Source organism: Corylus avellana, chromosome ca8 (genome assembly GCF_901000735.1).
Source record: "Corylus avellana chromosome ca8, CavTom2PMs-1.0".
Classification (NCBI taxonomy): Eukaryota; Viridiplantae; Streptophyta; class Magnoliopsida; order Fagales; family Betulaceae; genus Corylus; species Corylus avellana.
The window spans coordinates 18,841,168-18,851,275 of record NC_081548.1 but is presented as its reverse complement, the minus strand read 5'-3'; the positions used below and the strand labels follow the sequence as shown (position 1 = coordinate 18,851,275).

The 10,108-nt window shown below is 34.0% G+C and overlaps 2 protein-coding genes across 3 annotated transcripts; both read left to right on the top strand.

Moving 5' to 3' along the window:
- Nucleotides 1–1,090: 1,090 nt before the first annotated feature.
- LOC132189839 (uncharacterized RNA-binding protein C1827.05c-like) lies at nucleotides 1,091–4,116 on the top strand. Of its 2 annotated transcripts, XM_059604649.1 has the most exons (10): nucleotides 1,091–1,265; nucleotides 1,396–1,498; nucleotides 1,593–1,707; nucleotides 1,830–1,885; nucleotides 2,004–2,051; nucleotides 2,151–2,248; nucleotides 3,271–3,340; nucleotides 3,453–3,563; nucleotides 3,725–3,775; nucleotides 3,885–4,116. In XM_059604649.1, exons 2-9 carry the CDS (start codon nucleotides 1,400–1,402, stop codon nucleotides 3,773–3,775), a joined length of 648 nt encoding a protein of 215 aa, XP_059460632.1. In that variant the 5' UTR covers nucleotides 1,091–1,265; nucleotides 1,396–1,399; the 3' UTR covers nucleotides 3,885–4,116. The 2 variants fall into 2 exon arrangements, with proteins under 2 accessions (XP_059460632.1, XP_059460633.1); XM_059604650.1 differs by having other exon boundaries at nucleotides 3,725–4,116.
- A 4,399-nt stretch (nucleotides 4,117–8,515) lies between these two features.
- LOC132190984 (transcription factor DUO1-like) lies at nucleotides 8,516–10,057 on the top strand. Its single transcript, XM_059606008.1, has 2 exons — nucleotides 8,516–8,758; nucleotides 9,461–10,057. The coding sequence occupies exons 1-2, from the start codon at nucleotides 8,516–8,518 to the stop codon at nucleotides 9,965–9,967; spliced, it is 750 nt and encodes a 249-aa protein (XP_059461991.1). The 3' UTR covers nucleotides 9,968–10,057.
- Nucleotides 10,058–10,108: the final 51 nt, after the last annotated feature.

Genomic DNA, 10,108 nt, shown 5'->3' with positions numbered 1-10,108 from the left:
AACTACCAAATAGTTGCAATTTGGCCACTCAGTTAGTCATTACTGTCAAATAAGATGGAAAATTCAAAAGTATGTTGTTTTGGCAAGGTTAAGATACTAAAATACCCTTTTGGAAAAAAAAAATCAATTTAAAAAATACCACCCAAAACGACGTCGTTTTGACAAACAAAAAAAAAAAAAACAAAAAACAAAACGGTGGTTTAAGGGTGGCTCGCCGGCCACCCCCAAGCCATGGGGGTGGCTGGGCGGCCACCCTAGGCCTGTTGGGGTGGCTGTGGCTGTGGCTGGGCGGCCATTGCCATGGCCTATGGGGTGGTCAGCGAGCCACCCCTAACCACCTTTTTTTTTTCTCCCCTCAAAACGACGTCGTTTTGGGGGCTTTTAAATTTTTTTTTTTTTTTTTTTCAAAAGGGCATTTTAGTAACTTAACCTAAAAAAAGACGTCGTTTTGCATTTTCCATCCAATTTGACGGTGTTGATTAACAGAGTGGCCAAATTGTAACTTTTTGATAGTTTGAGGGGCTACTTTATTACTTTTTAAACATTAAGGGGCTAAAATGAAAATGATTGATAGTTTGAGCGACTAAATTATATTTTTCCCAAAATTTAAAAGGACATTATTAATAAATGATTAAGGGGTAATTTGAGAAGGTATGATAGACTTCGAAATTACACTGATGTCATTCAAACTGACACATCGCCACCATGTTTACGGGGGTGTTTGTTAAACCCTACGATACTGTTCATTCGCCACCTCACTGTTCATGGATAAAAAGAATAAAAAATAATAATAATGATTGGTATAGGAAAATGAAAAAGTGGTATTGGAAAGTAAAAACTTTTGTTTTGTAGTGATTTTTTTATTTGAATAGTAATAAAAAGTAAATAATGTGATATAAAAAGTGAATGATTTGATATAAAAGTAAAAATATTTTTTTTTTTACAAAAAATGAAGTGAATGGTGTGGTGGGATGATGAATAGTGTGGTGGAGTTTAACAAACACCCCCTACACATCAGCGCCATGTGTTTAAAGAAAATGCCACGTACGCTCCCGCAAGTAACCCACGTAGGAAGCCCTCACCGTCGTCACTCAAAGAGTCAAAATGAAGTGAACGCTCTGCTTTTTCCTCCAAAAAGCCGAACCCTAAAAATCGAAGTTGCAGCCGTTCGTAATCGATTCCCTCATATCCGTTCCAACTTCTTGACGAGACGCCAAGAACAAGAATTTCCCTTACCTTTTTATTTTCTGGGAAATTAATTTCAGGTATCCATCTTGTACTCATTCGCTCTTAGTCTTGTTGTCATTTGATACTATTACCCGGATCTCGATTATGCTTCACTGTAATACGTTTATGCTCGTCCTTTCTGTGTTTATTAATTTCTTATTTTGCTAGTGAGATGGGGGTCAAGGCAAAGAAAGCCATGAAGAAAAATTTGAAGAAGGCTTCTTCTCAGTTAGTGGCTTCTGCACGTAAAACCGAAGCTGCTGATTTCTTGGTATGCTAGTTTTTCTTTTACATTCTAGATTTTTGTTTATGTATTGATTTACTTGTTTGTTAATTACCTTATTGTTTGATTGACATATCAAAAGCCACTAGAAGGTGGCCCTGGGCGCAAACTTCCCGAGCAAAAACCAATTGAGGATAAAGCTACAGTTCTATACATTGGTCGGATACCGCATGGCTTCTATGAAAAGGAAATGGAAGGTGTGATTAGTTTGTTGTCCAATTTGTAGATTATGAAAAAGTGCAAGCATTTATATATTAGAAACAAAGTCTATGGGTTTCTCTATTTCCTGACAGGTAATTAGGTGATTTTTTGTTTTCAGGTTTCTTTACACAATTTGGTAAAGTCAAAAGATTAAGAATTGCACGGAATAAAAAGGTTAGGCACCTGGTCTTATGTATGATGGTTTCATTGTAATTATAAACTTATGTATGACGGTTTCATTGTTATTAAATTTTTTTTTTGCCTTGATTTTTTTTTTTTTTTGGTTTCGTAGACAGGAAAATCAAAGCATTTTGGCTTCATCGAATTCGAGTCTCCTGAGGTTAATAATCATTACTTTTTAACCACCACTATCAATATCATTATTATTGCACTGGAGTTATGTTTAATTTCAGTCTTAAGATTTCCTTCTGTTATGCAGGTGGCAAAAATTGTAGCTGATTGTATGCATAATCAACTATTATTTGAGCATCTTTTGCAAGTCCATCTTATTCCTCCAGAGCATGTTCATCCCAAATTGTAAGCTGTTAATTAGTATATACTATAGTATTATTCTTTTTAAATCCACATGATGTAGACTGAGGATAATGTTAAAAAAACAATCTTGTTTATACTATGTACAATTTTTTCCTTTATAGTTAGGTTCTTTTGCATCTATATGGTGACCCACTTAAATGCTCAGTGCCTAAATGGTGTCCATTTACTTGAAAGAGGAAATGAAGGCTAAATATGAGGGAAGTAACTGAAGGGATGAGAAACTTTCCCAACTCTCTTCTTATTCGTGCAATGAAAGTCAAAAGGAAATTTTACTCTCTTCTAAGATGTTTGTACCTTGTGCAGAAGTATTGTTCTTGACTTGTCATCATATATTTATTCTTCAAATCTTATTTCTTTTTGGGAAAATGAATTTGTTATGGTCTTGTAATAACATTCTGTATAAACACTTATAGTTTTCCTTCCTTAACACCTATGTACCAAACGAGTAAAGTTGAGGTGGGTTTTGTGCTTTACTTTCTCATCCTCCTAACAATTTGAGTGTGAAAAGAAGCCAACAAAAACATGAATTGAGATGAAATTGAGGTCATTATTAATTGTTATGCATTTTGATTCGTTTGGAATGGTCAGAGAAAAATGGGAAGACGTATACTCAGATACAATGGGAACTGTGTTTGGATCTGGTAAAATTAATTTCCTTCATTATGGCAACCAATCTGGATTTAGGATGTCCAAATGCTGAACAATCAGTGGGAAGGTGAAAAAAAGGGTGTAGGAATGGAATGCGTCTTGAAGTTTTGTGATATCATCAGGATGAAATATATTTCTAGGTTGTGGGGCTCTTGTTCAAGTGTACTTTACTGATGAGTTTAGGGTATTGTAAAACTGAAGCATGAGAAGTGTTAGAATTACTTCCCTTGATACATATATGTACATGTCGAGAACAATATAGTGTTCCATTGCTAGTCAACACATTTGCTCTTTTACCAATACATCACTGATCTTTTAATTTTCTTTCCTTTTTTTTAAAAAAATTACTTTTATAGATGGAGAGGTTTTAATTACCGATACAAGCCAGTTGATTCGGTTCAAATTGAATGTAAGCGTCAAAACAAGGTATTTAACGTGTTTACGAAGGGATAATATCTGGAAGCTTATTGTTTTTATTTCTTTATTAATAAGAAAAGAAAAGCTATTGAACTTCTCACTGTTCCATGATGATTTTCAGGAAAGAACATTAAAAGAGCACAAGAAGTTGGTGGAAAAGATCATAAAGCGAGATCTGAACAGGCAAAAGAAAATAGAGACAGCTGGTATTGAATATGAATGCCCAGAAATTGTAAGAAACATACCTTGTTTGTTTATCGTTTCCTGTTGCAGCAGTTATTGTGCTTCAGAATTAAAAATAAATAGAACTGGAGAATAAGTATTATCCAGCCTATGCTGAGTTGTGGTTGATTTTGTTTCTGCTCCTCATTCATGTGTTGGCTTATTTTACAGGTGGGTAGCATCCAGCCTGCTCCAAAGAAGATAAAGTTTGATGATGAATAGGTATAGTATCTCGGGAATGTGTCATGTTTTTATTGACGAGAGACTACACATGATGAAGTTTGATTATGATCGTTATTTTGTTTTTATTTTGATAAATAAATTTGATTAGGACAAGGAGAAGTTGGAATTTCATGAAGATTGGAAGAGTTGATGTGTATGTCCCTATTGAAGAGGTTTCCACATCATCTTCCTCAATTTTGGGTCCTAGATAAATCTTCTGAAGCTCATTTTTGTGGCCTTTGTTCATGTAATCCTGTTTTGGCTGTTGACTAATCTAATACTTTAAAGTAGACTGGGTGTAGAATATGGTTTCTTAAAGAAATTCCCATTATGTTGAATTACACCCACCTGTTGTTTCTTAAGGTGTTTAAGGCTCCAAAACGACACCACGAATTGGATGTGCAAAAATGGCCAGATGGTTTTTTTTTTTTTTTTTTTAAAAAAAAAATAGGCGTAATGTGAGAATTTTGGAATAAAATTGGTCGAATTGTAAAAATTTAGAAGTTTGGGGGATGTATTGCAAAAATTGAAACATTGAAGGTCGAATTGAAAGTCGCCTCAAATTTTGGAGGGGTAAAGTGTACTTTTTCCTAAATCTTTATTTTTTTGGCAAGTCTCCTACATTGGACATTTGTTTGTGTGGCCACAACATTAACAATACACAAATTTGTTATGGATAATAAAAGTGTAGTCTCTAGCATATACAAATCACAATGTGCCTTACCACTTCCAATGATCATTCATGTGTTCTAGATCATAAGAATGTGACACATCAATTCAATGATTTAGTTATACATTGATACCAGGAAATTAGTTAGGAACATGGAGGACATGAGATTGAGTGATATAGTGGAAGAAAGGTAGACAAGCCCTTTTTGGGAGATAGATTACTGAGCCTTGTGCTATCATATCCTTAAACTTGCCAAAACATGTAGAGTAAGATGCAAAAGATTAGCAGTATTTGTCATATAATTAATTACTTGTTCTAGAATGACAAGTAGAGTAAGATGAAAAAGATTAGCAGTATTTGTCATATAATTAATTACTTGTTCTAGAATCGATGGTCCAATGATTGAACACAAGGGTGACATTAAGGGCACTCGACACTCGTAGTTATACATGTTTAGGTTAGAGTGTTTTTTTTTTTTTTTTTTTTTTTTTTTAAGCAAATAAGGATAGGGTACAAGGAATAAAAAATCGAAAAAAGAGTTGAGCTCCCCAACAACAAACTCAAAACAGTAATACAATGCAGAAAATACAAACAAATAGGAAATGTGACCAAAAAATGGCCTGGTCCTTTGGATCTTGATCAACAGACCAAGAAATAGCACCAACAAAGTGGTGTTTGAAGCAAGCCAAAGATCTGACTAGTTTTGAAACAACAACACCCTCCGATAGGAGAGTGTTGAAAGAGAGGCACCAAATTCCCATTTGGATCTGTTGTAGGGGAGTAACGATCTCCGATTAATGAAGCAATCTTCACAAAAAGATCTAACTAGAGTAGCTCAAAGAGATAAAAAAACCACAAAAAAACAACAAAACACAACAAACACCAAGTAGTATGTCCTCCATGGAGACAGTAGAAGAACTCTCAAAAGCCTTGCACATATGAGTATGGGACTTTGATCGGATAAGAGCACTCCATCCTCAAGTGGGCCGACCATAATTTTTTTATTTGCCAAGTTTGAAGGAAACTACATATCAGATTTCTCTTAAAAGACAAGGCTTATGCCGGCCTTTGTATATGTTTCTATTTTTAATAGTACGTGCTTTTTACATTTTTTTTAATAGTATTAATAAAAAAACAAGTGATTTTCATATACATAACACTTTTAAACATTAAAATTTAAAGTAATTCTAGAAGTCTTTGTGTAACACCCCAACTTTAAGCCCATAATAGATTTACATGTTAGACTTGAGGATGAGTTAGAGGTGTAAGCTTAACTTGTTGGGCCTAAGACAGCTTAGTAAAAATGGATCAAAAGCCCAACAATGAGTTAATAAAATATAATTGTATTTATAAGTTTCAAATATTTTATTTGAATATTTAAATATTAGACAATTACAAAATTTAAAAGATTTCACAATATCATGCAAATATATTTGTTGACAATTTCTGTTTTAAAATTTTAGTTTAAAAAATCTAAAGCTATGTGATAAAGAATAATTTATCTCTTAGAATTCAAATTTTATTAAATGTCCTTATGATTAATCAAACCAGTTATCAAAGCATATGTAATTTTTGAAAATATCTCATCTTTAGAATCTTATAACTACATGCTTTTAAATTCCTAGACATTATCTAAAGAAATTAAATGACACACAACTCAAGCACGTTCTCTCTTTTCACTCACAAACACCTTTCTCTCTCTTTTATCAAAACTCACGTATAAGTTCTCATTTACCAAAGTGTACGTGCTCTCACCCAACCCAAAACTTCATAAAATCTCTCTCAAGTCTAACATGTAAATCTATTATAGGCTTAAAGTTAGGGTGTTACACAAAGACTTCTAAAATTACTCTAAATTTTAATCTTTAAAAGTGTTATCTATCCTCCGAGCATATGAGAATCTCGTGTTTTTAAAGCGCAATTCACTTCATCTACTTTTTCTTCTTTTGTCACGGCAGTGACTATAGTGATGATCGGGCGGGAAGGAAGAGGAAGAAAAGGAGACGAACAAAAAAAATTATGAAATATTAAGAACATCAATTATTGGGTGCATGCTGGAATTATTTATTAAATTCTAGTTTACTATTTGTGATCCTAACCCTCAAATTATGAAATTAAACAATTGAAATAGTTAGAGCTTTGTCAAGAGAGAAAAGTTAGACAAAAGAGGTCATTATCTTAATACATCAAGTTTAAGATAAAACAATACATCATTAAGATAGAAATGCTTACTTGTCTGGAGACTCTGGATAGGCGACCTTATAAGGGCCCGCTCGCAATCGCAATTGATGTTCAAATTGCAAGTAATATGGGCAAGCAATTTCTATGGATCTTAATCCCAGCCTTGAGGCCTTCTATTCTCACACACTATCTTCTACCGCGACTCTTTTTTTTTTTTTTTTTTTTTTTTTTTTAACTGTTCAGATTATATAAAAATATTTTTTTAAAAAAATTAGCAATTTTTTATACGAGTCAAAAGTCAAATAATGTTTTTCAAATCATTTTTAGAGTTGCAAACCGATAGCAAATAACAGTCACTTTTTAAAAACATTTTTAACAAAAATATTTGGAGAAAATACATTTTACCCCCTGAACTATTCACCAATTTGCACTTTTAACCCTAATGTTTAAAAAGTGACACTTTATCCCCTAAAGTATCTGACATTGACACTTGACCCATAAAGTACACTTGACCTCCTCAAAGTATCTGACATTGACAATTGATTCTATGAAGTACACTTTACCACCGAAAGTATTTTGAGTTGACACTTTACTCCTAGAAGTAACTGAGTTTGGGGGGGTAAAGTGTCAATTCAAAATACTTCAGTGGGTAAAGTGTACTTCATGGGGTCAAATGTCAATATCAGATACTTTGATAGGGTAAAATATTATTTTTTAAACATTAGAGTTAAAAATACAAATTAGTGGATAGTTAGAGAGTAAAGTGTATTTTCCCCAAAATATTTTACATCGAAACGAATTGGGACATCTTGCTGTGTTCCATAACTCAAGTTTTCAGAGAAAATTTTCAATTCTGATTTTAGACTGCAATTTTCCTTTATTTTATCTTTTTTTCCCCCCTAAATTTTCGCAACTCAAAGTTAGTAGTGTTGTTCCAATTCTAACAAGAGGAGGAGGATATGTCAGTAATTTCGGTCTCATAATTCAAATAAGTAGAGAAAGGCGGGGGTAAGTGGTGCCACTAACCGTCACAACCGTCAACGCATGGAGAAAAAGATATACAGTGCTTCTCTTAATTACAAGGACCAACAATTCTCTGCCATGTCAGCAAAGATGAACCAGCAAAATGTTCCGCTTTCACGATCAAATCCATTGGTTCAATTTATCAGAGGGACAGGAAGGCGAGTGCACCATACTTCCATGAAGCTGAGCACAGAGGAGCCAAACATACCTAAAAGACATCCTATTAATATTACATACACAATCTCATTTTTCGCAAAAGACAATGAATTGGAAGAAGAGAAAGCAGCAATTTGGGTTAAATTGTGATCATCAAGTGAAGAAAATAGAAAGGAAAATGGAAAGACAAAGTAGTGATAAAACCTACTTGAAGAAAGGGCCATGGACTGCTGAAGAAGATGATGTGCTTATAAATTATGTGCACAAATATGGTCCAAGAGATTGGAGTTCCCTTCGATCCAAAGGATTGTTGCCGCGAACCGGGAAATCTTGTCGTCTTAGATGGGTCAACAAACTTAGACCCAATTTGAAGACGTAAGTTTTTTTTTTCTTATGCTTTTTTAATAACCGGGGTCTCGACTAGATCTTTGAAATACTGTAGAAAGCGCATCTTTCATACTTTAATTGAAATTTATTGTTTTTTAATGTTTGTTTTTTAGTAAATGTTGTTATTGTTTTTTATTTTTCTTTTCTAGAAAAAAAAAAAAAAAAAAAAAAAGGGCTCTCTAATGGTAACAGTGGAGCTTTTGAAGGATAACAAAATGTTATAAGTCTTGCTTTATATGTTATTTAAGTGGTTGTACATGACTAACATGAGAGCTGTGGAAGAAGGTGAATTTTGTTTTTGTTTGTTTTTTTTTTAAAAACAAATGTATAGTGGATGCAAGTTTTCAGCAGAGGAAGAGAGGGTGGCCATAGAATTACAGGCACAATTTGGGAACAAGTGGGCGAAAATTGCAACATATTTGCCCGGAAGAACAGATAATGATGTGAAGAACTTCTGGAGTACTAGACGGAAAAGGCTGGAGAGGATTTTGAAAACTCCATCACCAAACTTACAGAAAAAGAACAAAGGCAAAGATCTTGTTTTCCATGAACTGCCACTTCTAGAGGTAAGAAATATGATAACTTTCAGCCTTAATTTCTAGGCTGTTGCCTTTAAAATTGCATCATCTTTTATTTTTTTATTTTTTTGGTATTATTTCCTATAGAAAGATAAATCAGTTAAATATAACTATGTTTTCATAATTTCCAATTATATTGAAGAATAGATTTTTATTTCTTGAGTGTTGTTTGGCATGACAATTTGAAATCTTGTTTCATTAGCTCATCCTTCTTTGTTAAAAAAAAAATCACCCTTCTTACTGTTTCATCATGTAATGTGAAGTATTATTTGATTGAAGGAGCCATCTTTTAATGCGAAGAAGAAGAAGGTGGATGAAGTTTTTGGAAGCATGATTACCCCTTTGATTTGCATTATTAGAATTTGTATCTCAAAGTAGAGTTTGTTGAAAATCAGTCACCTTATATCTTTATATCCCGTTTATGAACTTGATTTAACGGATTTTTGCTTCTTGAGAAACCTTTTGTACTTTATAGTATTGATATGATCCGAAAGAGAAACGTTATAAACTATATTTTTATTGTTATAATGATAACGTGACCGTCCCAACCAAACTTTTGGATTTTTTTTTTTTTAAAAAAGAATTGATCTAAAGGTTGGTTGAGACTGCCACATCATTATTGTAGGATAAAAAAATGTAGTTTCTAGCATTACTCAATATGAAAATCACATATTAATAATATACTTTCAGGTGCCAGTTTACGGTTCCACTTTGATAGAGGAAGAGTCATTGTCTTACAAGAATTACAAGAATCAGTACCAATATTCTTATCCAGAAAACTCTCAAGAGTACAAGATATTGGAAATGCCAAATTTGGTGAGGCCTAACCCAAAAATTCTCGGAGCAAACCTTGCTATACACGAGGCCACACCCATTGACATGGCAGGATCCCTTGCCTCCTCTTCAGAGGACCCTTTCTCTCAGCTATCTCAATCCCAAGTAGACCTCTCACTCATCCCAGAATGCCGGGAGTTCACCCTAGAGCCCTGTGATCCCAACTTCTTGGGTATGTTCAGGCAATCAGAAACTTCAGGAACCGAAAGCGGCCTGAAATTCACTGCCACAATGCCGACTTTGGAATTAACAAGCAATGCCCAGAATGGGTATCAGCAAGAAGGAAATGAAAACCCTCCAAGCCCTGACATATTCTTCGATGACATGTTTGATTGCCTTGAACCCCTGCCAAACTCTGATTGAGTTGTGAATCATTGACGCTTGGAGCTCTTTTCAAATGGAGCTGGGTGTGTTACATTCCAACAGTTTCAAGTTCATCTTTATTACTGCCAAGAGTACATCCTTTTGTGTTTATACTTGTTTGCCTCATGCAATCTCATGAAA

Coding starts and splice junctions, on each gene's coding strand:
- LOC132189839 (XM_059604649.1), top strand. CDS start 1,400: ATGGGGGTCAAGGCAAAGAAAGCCATGAAGAAAAATTTGAAGAAGGCT. Junction 1,886..2,003: donor GAATTGCACGGAATAAAAAG/GTTAGGCACCTG, acceptor TTGGTTTCGTAG/ACAGGAAAATCAAAGCATTT. Junction 3,341..3,452: donor AATGTAAGCGTCAAAACAAG/GTATTTAACGTG, acceptor GATGATTTTCAG/GAAAGAACATTAAAAGAGCA.
- LOC132190984 (XM_059606008.1), top strand. CDS start 8,516: ATGTATAGTGGATGCAAGTTTTCAGCAGAGGAAGAGAGGGTGGCCATA. Junction 8,759..9,460: donor ATGAACTGCCACTTCTAGAG/GTAAGAAATATG, acceptor ATATACTTTCAG/GTGCCAGTTTACGGTTCCAC.